This window comes from Neolamprologus brichardi, chromosome 4, assembly GCF_056152115.1.
Source record: "Neolamprologus brichardi isolate AB-2024 chromosome 4, ASM5615211v1, whole genome shotgun sequence".
NCBI lineage: Eukaryota > Metazoa > Chordata > Actinopteri > Cichliformes > Cichlidae > Neolamprologus > Neolamprologus brichardi.
The window spans coordinates 20,275,229-20,295,335 of record NC_142107.1 but is presented as its reverse complement, the minus strand read 5'-3'; the positions used below and the strand labels follow the sequence as shown (position 1 = coordinate 20,295,335).

Genomic DNA, 20,107 nt, shown 5'->3' with positions numbered 1-20,107 from the left:
TTATTTATTTTAATGTAATTCACTGATAATCCTCGTGGGGTGATGCGATGGCAGTATTTATACACAGGAGTAAAATGTGTTATAAGTTAAAAATATTTTTAACTATAAGTTAAAAATATTTTTAACTTACTACTTACTTAAAATACATGTAGTTCTGATCATAAAGGTGCAAAATACTATTGTACTGTGTTCATCTGTTACAAAAATGCGTGTTGTGCAGGTTTTGTGCCTTTAAAAGCTGCACTGTTTGAACCCGAGCTATAGCCTTCCTGTGTGGAGTTTGCATCTTTTCCCCTGGGCACTTAGACTTCCTTCCATAGTCAAAATACATGCATATTAGATTATCTGTGAATTCTGAATAGGCTATGGGTAAGAGGTAGGTAAAGTCCTTTAAGTGCATAAAATAAAGTGTTTTGTGAATGTATGGTAAACACTTCGAGTGGTCAGTATGAGTTTAAAAAAAAAAAAAAAAAAAAAAAAAAAAAAAATATATATATATATATATATATATATATATATATATATATATATATATATATATATATATATATATACATATATATATATATGTGAGTAATATGGAAGTAATAACAGTAAAATCACTCAATGTGGACAAACTGAGATGTTATGGTGAAAGTGCACTTTTGTTTCTTTAGACATCTTAGGCTGTTCATCATAACACAAAAATCTAATCGTGTGGTAATGTGTGATATATTATCAGCACACACATTTATTTGCTTTATCAACTATCAGCTTTTCACCTTATTCATTATATTTGTTTCCCGATTCAATCAGTTCTTAAACCAGGAGATTACAAGTTACCAAAATAAAGTACATATTGTAAGAAGACTAAAATGTGTATTTATATCCATATATTTCTTTATAACAATGTAGAAATGCTCCATCAAAAGTAGATAGTCTTAGATCTGTATAGGTTCTTGGTGATCCCGGTCACGGTAGTCTTAAGAGCTTGAAAGTTTAGACGGTGATTGGACGTCTTTAAGTTATTCGAGGACATTGCATCATTGACCCCTCTTAAGAAAAACAACTCCCACTAGGGTTTAAATACCTGGAACTCTTTACCTTTTAGACGCCTCTTGGATGAAAGGTGAAACATCTTCAAAGAAGTTAAAGATGTCCACCTTCTTTGAAGCTCTTACATACTGGAAATTACACTTCATTTGGATCAAAAGCTGCAGACTTGAAGCCAGTAAATGTTAGTTAAATAGGTAGCCATGGTAAAACTAATTTGAAAATACAGGTCATAGTGTTGAGCAGTGTACAACACACTGAAGCAGTTAAACCAATCGTTATGTGAAGTGAATGCCAAATTGGTTAAACTTTTTTGAAAAGGGGGAGTAAAATTGTGACATGCTAGTTATTTACTTTTTGCTTTGTAGTTTATGTGAATAAAATTTGCACAGGGATTATACGCAAATATCTGAGCTGCCTGCAAAAATATGATGTTTGATACCGGCACGATTATGTGTAATGATGCGTATCACAACCATTTATGCCCCCCAGTGGTCACAGTGAGAAATGACAAAACCACTTTTTTGTGGCTGTTTGCTGCCAGGAACTGTTTAAGTTTAAATTAAATGAATTTAAACCACTTTAGAGAAATATACAACTCCCATCTTTCATGTCACCTTTTTGAATTTTAACATCAACAGTAAAAACTCCTTTTACGTCACATGATGCTAAAGCAACAGCCCATACAACAAGAGCTTAGTTCTCAATGTGGCAGGCTGGGTTTCATTTCACTCCAGTCCCTTAGCATCATGTCATCCCATCTCAACCCCAACTTTCTGACCCTATCACTATGTAACAAAAGTCAAAAATGAATATATAAAAGCATGTGCCAAAGGAGTCCTTTTAATCAAAAACCTCTCATTTTCCATGTCAATATACACTTGAAATTCCTCTCAAACAAATGCATTTTCTTGAAAACATTTTGGAATACAGACTAAATGCCAAAGAGAGGCACTTCACTAAAACTTGAATACAAGACACAAAAAGAACTATACATATTTGTTTTGACATGTACTCGAGTGACTGTGAATCATCACAGTGCGCCTTCAGAAATCAAACAGTTTGCTTTGTAGATTAACAAAATGCAAAAATACAAACACACTTGGCAAAAAACCACTGGAGAAAATAAAGCATCAGGTTTGCAAGCCAAAAGCATGAGGCCAGTGAGACAAACAACAATAACACATCCTAATTTGATTGTTTTTAATGGACAGGAGGATTTATTACAGCTGTATTGCTTGACTTGACTTACAGTAACAACAGTCTTAGATGGTATATGTACAGTAGCTGTCTCGGAGCCGCTTATGCTGACCTAACCAGCCTGATAGGAGGTTCGGTACACTTCCTATCTAATCGAAATCTATAAAATATCCCCAATTCTGTGCTTGTGTCAGCCTCTGATATGCTCTGCTATCTGCCTATACAGACAAGCTTGTTATGGAGCAGTTGGGTGCACATAAAGATCGATTAATGTGTTTATGTTCTCTTTAGTTGTCCCATCTGCTCTTTCTACGTTTAGGTGGTTCAGGGACAGCGAAGCTATCGCTTCCTCTGTCCCTCCCATCTCCACTCCCCCTGTCTCCCCCATCCCTATCACTCCTCCGATCATCTCTGTCCCTCTTGCTTCCATCTCCGTTACGACTGTCACTGTGGCGGCTGCTGCTGTGGCGATCACGGTCGCCGTGGCGGTCGCGATCTCTATCTCTATCCCCGTGACGATCCCGGTCTCCGTAGCGATCCTCGCTACTGTATCGATCGTTCCTGTCGCTATGGCGGTGTTGACTGTCACCGTGACGCCCCCGGTCGTCCCCGTGTCTTTCACGTGAGCTCTCTCTCTGTGGCGGAGGTGCAGGTGGAGTGTAGCTGTGGTGTGAACTGGTTTGACTGGTGGGGGCCACTGAGCTCAGGGAGCCAGCACTGGTGAAACCCACCATGGACAAGGTAGCACTGTGAGACCGTTCTGAGCCGTTGGCAGACTCTGTTGGCACAGAGCTCAGGCTGCCGGCACTGGTCCATCCTGAGGAGCCACTAGACTTGGCACTGAGCTTTGGGGGGCCGCTGGATGCAGCTACAAAGTGGCTCTTATATTGAGCCTAGAGGAAAAAGAGACATTATGAATGACTAACTATCTTAAACCTAAGGCATTTATTCCTTTCTAACAAAGAATGTCCAAAGTAAGCGTACACAGTAAGTTTAAGATGAACTCATCAAGATGCAACTGAACTGCTTTTCAGCTTTGATTTAAGCGGCTAAACAAAAAATACTGCATTAAGTACTTATACATAATACATGGAGGTAAGTCTAACAAAGGAGTATTAGGGCCACACTGAGGAAAAACCAATATTATTGATCATTTTGAGAAAAAAGTCAAATCTTTGAGATTAAAGTCGAAATACTAATTTGAGTTAAAAGTTGAAACGTGCAGATTACTGCTGTCATTTTAAGGCAAACTGTCACGGCTGCTATACCCTCTACAAAATGCCTTGTGTAGATGACTTGTGATGATATAACATACATCCTCTTTATTGAACGAGGGTGGAACCATCGATAATCTTGCCTCTGTCCATTACCAGCCCTTTCATTTTGTACAAATGCACTCTTCCAAGTTTGTGTGCCTTTTCTGTTTGACCAAATGCAGCTTCTGAATCTTCTTTTCACCGTCGTTCTTATCACCACACTGTGTTTATGTGCTAAAAGACAAATCATTTCTTTCCTTGTCACTTAAGCTGAGTCTGAAGTACAATTTCAGTAACTCTGAGGATACAGCAGCCGTGGGAATTTGTCTCGAAACAACAACAACTGTAATCTCCACATTTTGAATTTTTTCTCTAAATCGATTTTCAACTTTTATTTTACTCTCAAAATGATCAATAATATTTGTTTTCTTAATGTGGCCCTAATACTACGTCGTAAACGTGCATTTGAAATCTCTCTAGGTAGGAATAATTATAGACTATAAAGGAGAATGGCAGAAAAATTGAATTAGTGAGTACCTGGAAGGCTTGTTTCATTGCAGACATGCGATCCCCCATTGCCCCAGTAGTTGGTTTGCTGTAGCCTTCATAGCTACTAGTGGAAGACAACAAGCTACTAGTGCTGCTACGATCCTGTAAAGAAAACAGTTATAAGTCATTATCTGTTATTATGGGCATTTTGCTAATTAATTTACAGTGTGAATTAATGATTACAATCATTAGGAGTTTCACAGTCTACTAATCAGTAACTTACAGAACTTTCAGCCCCAAGGCCGGGTCTCTCTCTGTAACCAAGACCACCTCCACCAATATTCAGTTTCTTTCCTTTGCCACCCTTGAATCGTGACTTCCTGAACCAGGGATTCTGGGAAAAAAAACCAAAACAATGCAAATTGAGCAAAGTTTACAAAACAAAAAAATCAATTAATAAAGTGATGCATTTAGTCCAGATAAATATTATTTGTGAATCAGTGATTTATCTAACCTGCATGGCCAAGTCCATCAGTTCTTTGGAAACAGCCTGATTAGCTCCCTCCAGATTCCGCACCAGGTCCCCTGCAAATGATGTGTCTTTATTGGTGAGGAGAGTGTAGGCCACACCTTTCTCTCCAGCACGACCCGTTCTACCGATCCTGTGGGTGTGTGTGTCGATGTCTCGTGCAACGTCGTAGTTCACCACCGTACGAATTGATGGGATGTCCAGACCACGAGCTAGTAAGAGGGAAAAAGGGAGCAAGGAAATGTTAGAAGATTACAATTGCGTTCATACATGCATGTGTTTCTCAGCTTGCAGAAAATTAAGTTGCTACAGAAAGTGATGAAAACGTAAAGAAAAGAGAACAAGGAAACCTTAGTGTCAATCAGAACTACATCTTGTACACACCAGCTACATCAGTGGCCACCAGAACGGGCAAGTTCTTCTTCTTGAAATCACTGATGACCTTGTTCCTCTCACTCTGGTCCATATCACCATGCAGGAGGCCCAGGCTGTAGCCCTCTTGAGTCAGGTTAGTAGCTAGCTCCTCACAGTTGGCCTTCTTGGTGACAAAAATGAGGACCGATCCTGTGGAGGTGAATTCGACCAGCCGGCGAGTCAGCCAGCCCCATTTATCAGACCCACTGATCAGCATCTCCACTACCTGAGTCACATCCTCATTGGCCTTTTTAGAGAGGATTAAAATAAAAGCGGTGTCAGGGCATTTTTTTGTTTGCATTTTAATAAAAGCCTAAAAAAACATGTTATGTACTTTTTAATACAGAGCTTCAAAGACAAAAATGTCTTACAAAACTTTGTCTATTTTGCAGCAGAACATTTGCGTAGACATGAAACCACGTTTTAAAAATCGAAAGTTAGGAAAAGTTGAAATCTATGTACTTCACCACCCTGTAAACATTTAAGAAGCATTAACATTAAAAGCATTAACTCTATATTTACCTCTCCAATGTCTCCCTGCACGACACGAATGGGATCAACCAAAATGTCTCTAGCAAGCCGCTCTATCTTCTTCCGAAATGTAGCACTAAACAGAAGAGCTGAGAAGAAATTAATGAATTAATATTAATTTATAAATTCTCAGTAGTTCCAGTATTTGCATTAAAAAAAAAGAATCATATCACTTACTCTGTCTGTCTGGGCGAACGTGGCTGGCAATGGATCTAACCTGATATTCTAAAGCAAAAAGAAAGAAAACAAAAAATGATTTCAACATACTGTAAATTAGAAAGAATAAAAGCACAACATCTTTCCTAGAGCAGTGACAATGATAACCCACCAAAGCCCATATCAAACATTCGATCAGCCTCATCGAACACCAGGTATGTTACTCTCTGCAGAGACGTCGCCTTCTTTTTAACGTGGTCTATCAGACGACCCTGTGCAAACACACGCGTGCAGTGAACTTAATGCTTATTTTGCAACAGTGCAGCAAATGCTTCACCCTTTAACCAGGAGAAATGAAAAAAGGTTCTTACTGGAGTGCACACAACAATCTCTGCACCGTCCTGCAAAGCCTTGGCTTGCTCCCACATGCTGCCTCCTCCATATACAGCCACTGAACGCAATGAGTAGGCTTTCCCAAAGCGCTTACATTCTGCATGGATCTAGTAAATATTAACAGTTACACACCATACCGAGCCAACGCTTTTAACAATGTAATTTCAAATACACCCTTTATACTCCAACCTTCTCTTACCTGCTGACAAAGCTCTCTGGTAGGGCACACGATGACTGCGATGGGTCCTTCCCCAGGCTCCAGTTCCTTTTGGTCCATGATATGAACCAGCATTGGCCAGATAAAAGCTGCAGTTTTGCCGCTGCCCGTTTTTGCAATACCTATCATATCACGTCCTGACAGCGCAATGGGGACACCCTAAAATCCAAATTTATTCCCCATTAATAACAACCTATTAAATTTTCACCCATGTGGATATCAAAACATTAAATTGCAATATACCTGACACTGAATTGGTGTGGGCTGAGTATATTCAGACTTCCGAATTTGGTGCATTAGTTGCTCATCGAAATTAAAGTGGGCAAAGCTGGTACAAGGTTTTGGAGGGGCAGCACCAGATACCTGAGAAAGAACAAAACAATGAGCAACAAATAACTTAATCTTTATTTCACGATCCATGTTGCTAGTAATATCGGTGATAATGAAAATAAGACTAGAAAAGAAAGCTTAAACTACATCCCTATCCCTTCTCAGGTACAAAAAATGAATAACAGACTTACTCGTAAGTTCAGTTTATGCCTCAACTCCAGCACCTGAGTTCCAGTCAAGCTGCTGAGTTCCTCATGCTCTTCGTAAAAGTTTTTCTCAAAGGGTGGATAATCAATCTATGAAAAATTGCAAAAAAGGCAGCAAAATGTACAATCAAATAGTTATCATATGTGACAAATACAAAAACAACAACAACCCCCCAAAAAACTGTGTGTTTTCAGTCAGAATTATAAACTTTACCTCTGAGTGGTCAATAGGAGGAAGTGGCATGATTATTTTCTTGGTTGTTGAGGGAATTGGATTCCCATCACTGTCATAATCAATGTTTTCCTCCTCCTCTTCCTGTGTCAGCCCGGCGGTGGGATTCTCTGCCATGTAGCGGAAGTAAGCTTCCTGCAGAGATTAAATCATTTCAGGTGAAAAAGTGAGCTAGTACAGCCTTACTACAGCCTCCAGGATGAAGTGACAAATGAGACTTTCAGCTTTATAGCACAAGCTTAACATACGGGTTAAAGAATACTTAACAATTTATAAATAAGAATGAAATGCATTTAAAAATATTGATCCTATATGCAACCTGGTCAAAAAAAAGGGAAGACATGAGGCTTTATAACATTAGAGAGGGTAGACCTCTCTGACCAGCAAAGTAGAGGATTAAAAACTTTGGAGGGCTCACTCACTTGCTCATCTTCTTCTTCAATGTCATCACGAATACCCCTGAAATGACAAGCGGAGAAAAAAAAACTTCCCTGCGGCTCGTTCGTACACCAAAGACAGCCCACATCCCACTATGAGTACGATCAATCTCCTTACCTCACAATATCTTTTTTGTTTTTTAATTTAGCAAAGGTACTGTTGGATTTTTATTTTTATTTACATTTTTTTCTTGGAGAAATTTGAAGCATACGTTTTGAGTAAAGTTTAACAGCTTTTGGCAACTTAAGCCACAATTAAAATTAAATGAAATTTTGATCCAATTGTGGGCAATTTCTTTTTTCCTTTTGAAATAATTTTATTTAATGCCTAACACCTAAATTAAGCATAAAAACAAGCAAATATAGAGTCTTACTTGGCTGACTTTTTCTCCTTCTCCTTTTCCTCTAGTTTCTTCATGTCTTTAGCTGCTTGGTTCTGAAAAATAAAAATAAAATAAATCTGTTAAAGGCAGAATTTAGTTTAGTTTGTGTCTCTGCTTATCTGTAAAATTCTACTCACCTCAACTTCGGCCATGAAAGCATCCAAAGGGTCATCTTCGCTGTCTGAGCCGCCACCTGACTGCATCTGTTGCCGTGTGGGTGAGTTTTCAGCTGGGATGTAAGGCAGATCCACGTTACTGCTGGACTCCTCTTCATCGTCTTCAAAATATCTAATTGAAAAGAGGAAATATGCAGCTTATACATTTACTCACAATCCCAGTATGTGCTGCTATCAAGGGCTTAAATTAATATTTCTATTACTGTACATATGTGAGATATGTAATACTCACGCATTTTCCTCATCAAAATTAGCTCTTTTGGTCCCTATTTTGTAGAATGATGGAAGCTGCTGGTTCTTCCCATATCCACCACTTCCAGATCCTGGGCCTCCAAATGATGTGTGTGATTGTTGAGTAAGGCGAGGCTCTTCTTTTTTTCCTGCGAGCGAAAACCCCCCGAAGCCAAAACCTCGCTTCACACCAGGACCACCTTTGTTCCAGTTCATGGCTGTTCTGAAAAGAATTTAAAAAAGAGCTCTTAGAGAAGTCTCTAAAATCTTAAACCAGCCCTGTTACACTTCCCAATTTAAAGTTAAAAAATAGTTCTTCTTTCTCCTTTGTCACACTAACCCTGCTTCACTACATCCACGAACCTCTGTGGTCCTCCTCTCTTCCTCCTTACAGGCAGCTCAGTTTTTAAAAACCATCTCAATCTTGCCTCTTTAGTGTTGCCGGCCTGAGCTGTTCGTCTGATGTACTCACTTCTAATTTTGTCCATCCCAACTAAAACCTGATCATGTTCAACTCAGCTCAGGCTCCTGTCTTTTTGTTAGGAAGCCAAAGATCATAGCAGGTCTCACTACCATTTTGTAAACGTTTTCTTTCACTCTCGCTGCTAACCTTCTCTCATAAAACTTGTCTCCACCCTGTCTCCACCGTCCGTTGCTTTGGATGGTTGACCCCAGGTATTTAAACTCATCCACCTTGACTACCTTTCACTGTTACACCTGTCTCCCTCTAATTTGTGCACATGTATTCTGTCTTTGTTATACTGACCTCCATTCGTATTCTCTCCATACCATAACTCTCACCAGTTCTCTTCCTCCAACTCACTACTCTCACTACAGATCACAATGTTATCTACGAACACCATAATCCACGAAGACTCCAACCTGACCTCATCCCTCAATGTGTTCACCTCCACTGCAAACAACAAGGGGCTCAGAGCCGATCCTTGATGTAATCCTACCCCCACAGTGAACCCATCTGTCACACCTACTTTATACCTCACCACTGTCTCTGTCCTCACACGTCCTGCAAAACGGTTACATGCTTCTCTCCCAGTCCCCACTGCCTCATGCAATAACACAGTTCCTTTCTTAGAATCCTATCATACACTTTTTCAGCTCCATCTGACCTTTTCTATACTTTGTGGCTCTTTATTAAAGGTGCCTTCAGCAAATCTGACTCAGCATTATGGACACCTCTCTCTTTAGCCGGTCACATGGTCAATAGCGTCCATTTCTAACAAGGGCATTTCGGTGGATAATGACGAGTTTACTAACAAATAATACGGATCGTAAATACATTACATCCCCTACTGCGGAAACCAACTTTAGCTGAACAACACATGCGCAGACGAGCATCTACGACTATTCACGTCAATACGACTACTATGATAAATACACAAAATTCATGAAACGCCTTTATTGATATCTATGACGGTACTACAGAAACTGCTGTCTATTGGCGGTATGCATATTTGTTAAAAAGCAACAGCAAAGCATCGACGTTACGGTTCCTAAAGCTTACCGCATACGCTAAATACGAAGATAAAAGTAAACACAATACATTTTGATTGCCCTGCTAGCTTCGAGAGGTTGTTTGCGTCGTAGCGGTTGGACAGTAACAGCACTTGGACATGATTTATCTGCACCAAATGTTAGCGTTAGCTCAAGGCCGCAGTAAGGCCGAGGAGGTGTGCGACGTTAGGATCGAAACTTTGCCGTGAACGAGGCCCTTTCACAGCCAAGCGCAGCACAGAGCTTAATTTTTTCTTCATTAGCCGAAAGCATCGATCCTTTGTAGTGCTAAACGGTAGGGAGTATTTATTTACCTGTTTCTTATTCCAATAAAAGCGCCTCTGTTTTCACTAGTCCCCCACGGTACTAGCGTCAATCGTGTGCGCGAGGTTTCTTTTTGCGCGTTTCGTCATTCGCTGGCGACACGGCGCGCAACCCAGAAAGCTTAGTAGAGAGCTATCAAAAACATCCTGCCGGAGAGGATGGTGCACCAAATAAGTTAACCTGAGACATAGTATCACACCAACAAGGCATTTCTGCTCCGAGCATTATACGGGTGAGTTATCGAGGTGTTAAAATAATGGCGTTTTTGACTGTAAAACAGGTTAATGTCGCCGTTTTAGCTAACTATGCCAGCCTGTAACCTCCATCGTAGCAACATTAGCGAGTACCCCCTCAATAATAACAATAATATCATTGTGGTACTAGTGAATGATTTCTTTATTTTCTTTCGCTTTATTCACGCTTCTCCTTCTTCTTCTTTTTTGTTATTGCTGAGCAAATCTGTCTGCGTAGCCATCATCAATACTGAAACGTAAACTCCGACCGCTTCTAGGCTTAAAATGACAAGAAAAGAGATGTCATCTGTCAAACCAATAGTTACTTCTACAGGTCATTTATTTGTTTAATTTTTCTATACAAGGTTTAGTAAGCGCTTTAATGAACGGCGATAACTTGTAAGCGAAATGAAAACGAGGAAAGACTGGTTTTGCTTGTTTGGCGACCTACCAAAACATTAGACATGTTATTGTCTACAACTTGTGTTAAATTTCACATTTATTCTGTGAAATAATTGTAATATGTATTGGTTATATTTAATTTAATTAACCACTACTACAGCTGAGTGAGGCTAGACCGCTACATACATTGTTTTCTTTCTTTCTTGTTTCCACAGTTATTCCCTTTATCTGTTTTCGGCATCAAATGTAACACACTTGAGAGGATCGATGTCTTTTCTTGTAAGTATTTGGTCAAATTCTTCTAAATTCTTGTACTGTCTTGCAGGGCTGGTATCATGAGGATTGATTCTTAAGCCACACCATGCCTTATGTCTAATTGTATGCTTTTATTCATGTCCACTGAAGATTGCCACTGTACCAAGAGAAGGATTAATCCCTTTAAGGGATTCATCATTAGTGTATTCATGTTTCTAAAGTTCACACAGCAAAGAAACACTTTGCCTTTCGATGCAGCACTGCTTATAGATATACAAGACTGGACACAATTGCTAAATGTGTTTGAAACAGAGCTTTGCGCAACTTTCTCTTGCACAATATTAAAGAAACTTCTACAGCTGCACCTTATTAAATTAACCAACTTTATTCAGCAACATTAAATGTGCCTTTATTTATGTGTAACCTTTCCTTATTCTTGCTTGCATTTCTCTCCTTTTTCCCATTAACTCTCTGTGTATGTCAGCGTTGGGTATCTGAGAAATTGAGTGTGGAGAGCCTGCGGGATTTGGAGTTGTTTGGAGGTGAGACTCAAAGCCAAATTAATTTTTAACCATAGGGTTCACCTTTCACAAACCACTGACCATTCAACAGCACCAACAGAAAACAACTTTCAGTTTTCACTGAAGCTTTGCTCTAGTTGAGTATTTACTTTGCTGTGAATTTCACAATTATGAAATTTTTCCATCTCCTAATCATCTGTCAGCAGCGCTCTTAACTTATTGTTTCATTTTACAAGGGAACATTATCACAGGATGGCACTCACAACTGATGTCATGTGGGCTTGCCACATTTTTGTCATGCTTCTTCTGAAGTTGTGTTTGGTATTAAAAGTGCTTATTTTTAACTATTAAATATTTTATTTCACAAGTAATTAAATGCGACTTTATCCTTTTAATGAATTAAGTTGCAGCTGACCACGTGTACTTTACACCATTAACATAAATGGTCATTAAAAATGGGATACACAGTAGATACATATGTGAAACAATGAAAAGAATCCAGATCATTTAAACATGTGGTTACAAACAAAGATAAAACATACCTAAAAGAAAAAAAATAGTGCAGTCCTAGGAATGGCTAAGAGGCAGAACCCTCAGAGTCCCAGGCCTCTAGTAGAGGACCCGAGTTTGAGGAGCACATACCAGGCCTCGGGGGTGAGAGGGAGATTTATTTAAATAGGAAGAGGGTACAATAGTATTAAAACAAGGATGGGAATTAAAATGCTTTTGTCTTGATTATTTTGGTTCCCTTAGATTCCTGATCGGGGGAGAAAATGAAAAAAATTCACGAGGTTTCAGCATTGGTGCAACTCTGAGTGTGAAAACAGGGTGGAAATAAAGCAAAAAAACAAGAAGGAAAAAACAAGAAAGGCATGCATGTGACTGAACTGTGCAAAAGGTCCACAGCCATTAGTTTGGCGTAATTGTTTTGCAGTGCTCAGCTGACAGAAAAGTATGCAAGCATTGATAAAAAACGATCTGAGGTCTGAGACATAGAGTTAAGGTAAATGGACAATCTGCAGCTATTTCTTAGTCCCCACCTTCAGTGACTGCAGTTCATGCATTAATTCATTAATGACTGCACCTTAAAGCTACAAGTAACTCTTTAGTGAGGTGTAGAGGGATTGTTGCAATGAGGGTACTCCAGGTTTTGCAGGGTTCATAGCGCTACAATGTCACATACATAATTTAATGTAATTGGTTACTGAAGAAACATCCATATTGTTGTAAAGCCTACATAGTATGGTGTCTCAGTTAATTGGGCTCCAAGGAGTCTAGTGTTAAACTCATTACACAGCCTTAGCAAAGGATGTCTGTGTCTCTCACTTTGTCTTACTTCTTCCCAGCTGACAGGTCATTTAACTCTGAGCAACTTATTTAAGGTTAGATTTGGAATAGTTCCACGTACAAGGAACATTTATGCAACTTTAAAAAAAAAAAGAAATCTTGATATTGGTAACAGAGTTGCTTTGCTAATGTGATGAGAGTTGTAATGATTTGTTAACTCTTGTTTCTGATATTCTATATAGTTTTTACCCCTCAGCCATAAAGGGCTGATGGGGTATTGTTGTCACCCTGCCAGGTGGGTGATGTCGACACATTTTGTAAATGCAATAACTGAAGAATGAAGCGATGTACAATTTTCAAATTGACACCATATGTATAGCTACCAAACAATCTTGAAGAAGTTCATATCTGTGTGACCTCAATCTTAAGGTCAGAGGTCAAGTTTTCTGAAAATCCTGTGAATGCAAAGCTCATCTTTGAGCTGTCAGACTCCTCAATAATTAGTATTATAATTGTGATATTCTTGTTATTTTTGTCAAGTATTTGTTTTTAAAAAGAAGTTGTACAGTATTTGTCTCATTTTCATTCCAATGCATGCAGATCATTGCTCAGAGCTGCATTTGGATCAAGTATATAATTTCTGTTTTGGCTGTGTTCATGATGGTTAAAATAACATCTGGGAAGAGCCTGATGGGTTTAGCGAGATTGTTTTGTTTTATTTTTTTTAATTTGTGTTTTTTAAGAACGAATGAAGCCTTTAAAACAGATAATTCTGTGTGGGTGGTCACCAAAAGGACAAAGATGCTGAATTAGACAAATCATGTGAAACCAGCAAAGCTCATTTATCACATTTTGGTTCATGCAGCAAACCCTTACTTCCAGAGGCTGTGTTAACCAGTTCAAAAGCTTCTCTAAACACAGATCCTTCTCTTGTTTTGTTTGTGTACATGTTTTTATGTCATTGATGTGGTTTTTCTACCCCAGAGCAAGCTCAGGGAGTCTCTCACAGGAAAGTAAGTGTGGTACTCCTGCCACTGCATCACCCCATGTGCCTTTTGTGTATGTGCGTGCATGCATGTATATGTATGTGCGCACACAGAATAAGCAGAACCCACTACCCCCTCAAGGCTTTGCACATTTATATATGCATGACTTTGCAGTTCATGACACACACTGTACATGCTTGTAGCATAGAAAGCCCTTTTCACCTCACTCGCGAGGGCTTCTGTTTTGTGGTTTATAGACAAGCATACCTGAAAGAGATGAATTCACTCCCTCCTACAGCTTATTTGAAATAGTCTGAGTCCTTTGGTGTGCTGCTGTTTACATTTTGGCCTTCAGGCAGCTGCTGTTTTGGATTTTGATGGGTTTTTGTAGCCGTACTAAAAGTCTTGAGTAACATTAAAAAGATATTGTGTGTTTTCACACTTCCTGTGTGAGGTGACGGCCCCTATGTTGAGTTGGCGGTGAGCTGAAAGTGTCACACTTTGATATCTGCGACCGTGTGTCCCTGCAGTTTGTTAATGGATGGAGTTCCATGTGTTGAGCTTTTGCAATGCATGGTAACCCCTTCTAAATCTGATCACAGTGGCAGCGTCTAGTGTACCCCATGTGATTAGATAACATTTGCCGACACTCCCTTAAGCGATGGCTACCAAAGCATGTTTGACTTTGCTGTCATGCCAGTTTTAATGTGTATTTAATTTAAACTACATAAAGATAAGAAGAAACAACTCTTAGTTTTATCTGTGAGGATATTTTCGGAGTTGTGTGTTCCTGATGTTGATCTTGAAGCCATCTCCAGCCTGTAAGAGTCAATTATGATCAAAGAAGGGTGCTGTTCTAATTTTGCCTGTCTCTTACTGCTGGTCACCATGGAGACCGTCCAAATATTCCTACATCTTGCTGTCATTTGCCTCCACAGCTTGACTGCAGTCTGTCCATTTCCATCATTTTAACAGAAGTAAACTGATGGAATTCAGGAGTCCTCACTTTCAAAAATATAAACTGTTCTCTACATGTTATGTAAAAGGTTTTAAGCTTAACTTCTGTTTTTGTTATTGGAGAATTAGTTCATAGCATAGATGGTTTAAAAGATGGCACAGTGACCATGAAGTTTTGTTCCGAGGCTTTGAAATGAGCATTTACACTATTAGCGTCTTGGTTGCAAAACAAACAAACAAACAAACAAACAAAAAAACGCAATCAGATGTAATGGAGAGGGACAGATCTGACTTTGAAACTGCTTGCTTATTGGTTTGTGACTTGTAATTGACAAGTTGTTAGCACACGAGCGTTCACACATGGCTTTCAGATAGAAGGCAGGATTAAGACCCTTCACAATTGGCCTGGAAGCTACATCCATGTGTTTACACTGTGTTGTTCAGAGGAGTAACCATATACAACTGATGCACTGTAATTCTCTGGAGCAATTAAAATTGCTTAGGAATTATTGAAGTATTCTGATTAAGTGGAGCTCTGGTCATTATTTTAATGATTAGACTTATAGTTTGCCCAGTTTGTGCTACAAATTTTCTCTAATTCCACTAGTGCTATGGGTCATGCTAACACACCTGAGTCTCCTCTCTAGTGATCTTCTAACAGCTATCACACATAAGACTAAGTCTCCAGCTGTCACTCACAAACCCTTTTGGTTCAGTGCTATAACCACTGAGGTTCATGCCAGAACTGATCTTCGTTCACTGTTTCCTTTTCTCCTCCAGGCCAATGAGGACAGTCAGGAGAGTCTGACCTCGTTCCCTCGTCGAGACACTATGGGCAGTTTCCTTCCTGACAGCAGCTCTTATGAGCTCCTTGCTGTTATTGGTAAGTAAAATCAAAGATATGCCTCAACTTAATTCAGTTTTTGTTGGCAGTAACAGATTTGTTTTGCCTGCACTGGCTAAAGAACAGTTTCTTGTGATGTTTTTTTTTTCTTCATAAAACTAGATCACCTAGGGTTTTTCCTGACTCCTAATGCGCCTTTTAAGCACAGCTGGCCTCCATATAGTTAAGGTAGTAGCTTTGGGTGACCTTCATTAATGTCGTTCTTGTTATTTCTGGACATTTGTTAAACAAAATGTATTGATGCTTGAGTAAAGAACACTCAACTTAAAAATAGTTATATATAAACAAGTGGTCAAAGGAACAATAAGCTTTTTCTATAGCAATAAGTCTATCAACTGTTCATTTAAAATTTTTATCCCTGCTCTTTTTTTTCAGTATTGATCAGAATTTAATCAAATGTACACACACCGTGGTCACCTTCCAGTGAATTATGATAGCTCGTGAGCTGGATGTGCTACTACATCATTAGTTTAGAGTCCTGGTGGTTTTTCCTTCCCTTTAAACTAAAGATGAATGTAAAAAGCTTCTTTAAAGCCTTGATTGTTTTAAGTGTAGTTAAATGGTAAGGATGTGTTGTTTTGAGGTTTTTTTTACTATTAAAGGTGGTATTTGGATTGTAAATAAAAAGTATTGTTAAGTTGTGTGTGTTTAGCATTTAACAACATAAATATTCAAACAAACAGAACTGGAGGATGACTTTGGCTATGTCCACACCTACACGGGTATTTTTGAAAACGGAGATTTTCCGTTTTCGTTTTAAAAAATAATCCCGTCCACACGTAAAGGCAGAAATGAAGGAAAACGCTGCTAGGAACATGCCAAAGCAGCAGGTGGCGCTATATTCCTAACCGTGTAGAAATGTTGGCCAATCAGAAGTCTAGAAGCCTCGGTGGGAAATGGTAAACAAAGATGGGGCATAGAAGCAGAACCGAGTCGTATGTGTGGAGGGACAGTAACTGTGTGTGTCTATGTAAGCATTTAAACACTGCAGAGAGTACAATTAACAGTAATAGTATTGTAGAAATTCATTTCACCGAAACAATAACGTGGTGTACATCTTTGACGCTGCGTTTTCTGTGTTTTTTCGTTTTTCTCGTCCACACGTAAATGCAAAAATATCCACCCTGGCCGGAGTTTTTAGAAATCTCCGTTTTCAGTGACCGAAAACGCCGTTTACGTGTGGACGAAAGGTGCAAATGCATAGAAAAATCTGCGTTTTCAAAAATACCCGGGTACGTGTGGACGTAGCCTTTGTCTCAGTGATTTGAATATTGTCTTGCAGGTCGGGGCTTGGACAATTTAATGACTGTTAACCTGGCTCGATATAGACCCACTGGGGAGCATGTGGCCATCCGACGGATTGACTTGGAGTCATGTACTAATGACATGGTTACCTACCTGCAGGTTTGAATCGCTCAATGCCTTCAGTGTGCATGACTTGACTCTGATGTCACCCTCCTCCCCATACTTCATTTTAGTGAAATTTAGTTTATTGAGAATTTATCTGTTTGCCAGCCTCGTAGTCTGTTACATTTTATGTAATCTTCTCCTCCCCATCTTTCGTTTTGACATAATAAGATGTAGTTTCCTTTCTGTCTCACAGGGTGAACTACATGTGTCAAAGTTGTTTCACCACCCCAGTATTCTACCATACAAGAGCGTCTTTATAGCTGAAAATGAATTATGGGTCATCACACCTTTCATGGCTTATGGTAAGAAATCCAATTTCTTACCTTATTGCTGTTTCTCATACGTTATGCAACTAAATTTCTGTTAACAATTCATGAAGCGGCCTCTGCTAATGTGGGAGAGCTTTCTAATCACGATTATCTGTTTTTGAATCTTGCAGGGTCAGCCAGAGATCTCATCTGCACACATTTTACAGATGGTATGAGTGAGCTGACTATAGCATACATTTTGCTAGGCATGCTCAAAGCTCTTGAATACATCCATCATATGGGATATGTGCACCGGTAAGACAAGCATGTGGTTTAATTTATATTACCTTGTCATTAAATTACAAGCATTCACACCTGATACGATATTGATTATTTTAAATGTTTTGGTTATGCAGGAGTGTGAAGGCCAGCCACGTTTTGATCTCTGCAGATGGACAAGTCTGCATGTCAGGTCTGCGGAGCATCTTTAGCCTCATTCGACATGGCCAAAGAGCCAAAGTGGTCCACGACTTCCCCCAGTATAGCGTTAACGTGCTGCCGTGGCTTAGTCCCGAAGTGCTGCAACAGGTACTACATTTTTCAACACTGTGAATGCTGTTCTGCAGTCAGTGTTAGAGGCTGCAGAACTATAGTTTTCATGCTACACGCACAACAAAAATGAGAAGAAGGGTACAGATGAAACTGACAGTTTCTATTTGATTTCTTTGAAGAATCTCCAGGGCTATGACTCTCGATCAGACATCTACAGCCTCGGCATCACAGCCTGTGAACTAGCCAATGGACACGTTCCCTTCAAAGACATGCCAGCTACACAGGTAAGCAGAGATGTGTCAACGCCCTAAATAGTCTCCTATGTTACATTTTGACTGTAGAAAGTAATTTAATGGTAAACAACAAAATTGGTGTTATTTTCATTTTGATCTAAACTGAAGATTAGGGGTAAAGCTGAACGCTAAAACCACAAACTCTAAGGTGTGCAAGAAGGTCATTGGGTTAAACTAATACTAGCTCATTTCCACAGATGCTACTGGAGAAGCTAAACGGGACAGTGCCATGCTTGCTGGATACCACAACTATACCACCAGAGGAGCTGTCCATGAAACCTTCCCGTTCTGGTGCTGACTCTGGGATCTGTGAGGGTCCGGGACCGGGAGGAGTCCGACACTCCAACGGTGAACCCTCGTCATCGTCAGGAGGACACCCATACAACCGGACGTTCTCCCCACAGTTCCACGCCTTCGTTGAGCTGTGTCTACAGCGAGACCCAGAAAAAAGGTTGGCGAAACTCTCCCCGCATATTTAAAGTATATATGTGATAAATGCACTGCAACTGCTTTTAGGAATGTGTTATGACTGGGACACTAACTGTTTTCCCAATTGCATTTCTTCAGACCATCTGCAACCGGTCTTGTTGGCCATCCCTTCTTCAAACAGGTGTGCAAGATATCAAATTAATTATAACATTTTCACTTGTGTACATGTATCAGTAAATGGTAAATGGTCTGTATTTGTATAGCGCTTTTACTAGTCCCGCCTAGGGACCCCAAAGCGCTTTACACACCCAGTCATCCACCCATTCACACACTGGTGGAGGCAAGCTACAGTTGTAGCCACAGCTGCCCTGGGGCAGACTGACAGTATATAGTATTTAAAGTGTTAGACAATTGTGGGAGAGTTAGAACATTTAATTTTGGTAAATAAGATATGAATTGGTCGTGTTTCAGTTTGTTCTCTAAATCTTTTTGTTTTCTTAGATCAAACGGCGACCTTCAGAGGCCCTGCCTGAGCTGTTGCGGCCCGTGTCGCCTATCACCAGCTTTGAAAGCTCCCAGCCTCAGGACTCACCTTCTGGACTTGCCAGTCTGGAGTCCGGTCTCAGCCACCTGGAAGTAGATGACTGGGACTTCTGACAGTGGAGGATTTGGCGGGAAGATGTTCATATGAGAAACTCTCTGAGCAGATGGGACAAGATTAGTTTTTGTTATGGCCCCTATGTATATAATACTAAAAGGAGTGGCTGTTCTCAGACCCAGGTTACAAACCAGCAGCCATCCTGCCTCTTTTGACATCTCTCACGCTTTTGTTCTTCAGATATGCACAAACTCTTGCACTGCACTGATTGCCTATTTGTCTCTCTCTCTCTCTCACACACACACACACACACACACACACACACACACACACACACACACACACACACACACCTGTTTACAGATTGTACTCTTACATTACAAGCCCCCTGGAGCTAAAACAAAGCAGAACTCTCACTTCCTCATGCTAGTGTTGAGGTCAGAGAGTCTGTGTTTGTAGCCTAAAGAGTCTCACAAAACAAATTGGCTTGAAGCTGCTACTAAATATTCAGAAGGGACACTCTACCTCGTGTGAGAACAGAGCTGCTTGATGCAGCCCATATGCTCAGTGAGGCCATAATGGCGCACAGCGGTCCTCACAGCTGACTCGGTTAGTCTTCTGCACCAGATGGAAGGTTTTGCATTTACCCAGAGGGTCAATTAAATTAACAGCATGTAAACACATTTCTTAGCTCTGCTTGTGTTACAGTGTAAACTACATTTCATGTTTCAGGCAACTGTTCTGTTGCACAGAGGTTAAGATTAACGTGTTAGTTTAACCATCAAAGCATAGACGTATGTATTCGCTTGAACTTACTCTGGGTATTAACTCATGTCAAAAATGAATGTTTTATTGGTGCTTGTTTTGTCTGCATGTATATTTGAAAGTGAGGGCAAAGCAATGTGTTGCAAAACTCAAACTTGACTTTTAACAATAAACGTGGTTGACATTAACTTTTTATTTTGATGGCACCACACAGTGAGG

The 20,107-nt window shown here is 39.8% G+C and overlaps 2 protein-coding genes across 5 annotated transcripts; one reads left to right on the top strand and one right to left on the bottom strand.

Moving 5' to 3' along the window:
• Positions 1 to 1,859: 1,859 nt before the first annotated feature.
• Positions 1,860 to 10,146, bottom strand: ddx42 (DEAD (Asp-Glu-Ala-Asp) box helicase 42). Its single transcript, XM_006803016.3, has 18 exons — positions 10,039 to 10,146; positions 8,214 to 8,435; positions 7,943 to 8,093; positions 7,797 to 7,858; positions 7,408 to 7,444; positions 6,968 to 7,120; positions 6,739 to 6,843; positions 6,461 to 6,580; positions 6,200 to 6,376; positions 5,979 to 6,107; positions 5,780 to 5,879; positions 5,629 to 5,676; positions 5,443 to 5,540; positions 4,891 to 5,167; positions 4,492 to 4,718; positions 4,261 to 4,371; positions 4,026 to 4,139; positions 1,860 to 3,125 (listed from the first exon to the last, which is right to left on the bottom strand). Exons 2-18 carry the CDS (start codon positions 8,426 to 8,428, stop codon positions 2,520 to 2,522), a joined length of 2,730 nt encoding a protein of 909 aa, XP_006803079.1. The 5' UTR covers positions 8,429 to 8,435; positions 10,039 to 10,146; the 3' UTR covers positions 1,860 to 2,519.
• strada (STE20 related adaptor alpha) lies at positions 10,121 to 20,076 on the top strand. Of its 4 annotated transcripts, XM_087839996.1 has the most exons (13): positions 10,121 to 10,280; positions 10,899 to 10,962; positions 11,423 to 11,480; positions 13,731 to 13,759; positions 15,470 to 15,572; positions 16,876 to 16,997; positions 17,197 to 17,305; positions 17,443 to 17,566; positions 17,668 to 17,839; positions 17,983 to 18,087; positions 18,294 to 18,547; positions 18,664 to 18,706; positions 19,027 to 20,076. In XM_087839996.1, the coding sequence occupies exons 2-13, from the start codon at positions 10,951 to 10,953 to the stop codon at positions 19,180 to 19,182; spliced, it is 1,287 nt and encodes a 428-aa protein (XP_087696122.1). In that variant the 5' UTR covers positions 10,121 to 10,280; positions 10,899 to 10,950; the 3' UTR covers positions 19,183 to 20,076. The 4 variants fall into 4 exon arrangements, with proteins under 4 accessions (XP_087696122.1, XP_087696123.1, XP_087696124.1 ...); XM_087839998.1 differs by lacking the exon at positions 13,731 to 13,759 and having other exon boundaries at positions 10,262 to 10,280; XM_087839997.1 differs by lacking the exons at positions 11,423 to 11,480; positions 13,731 to 13,759 and having other exon boundaries at positions 10,122 to 10,280.
• Positions 20,077 to 20,107: the final 31 nt, after the last annotated feature.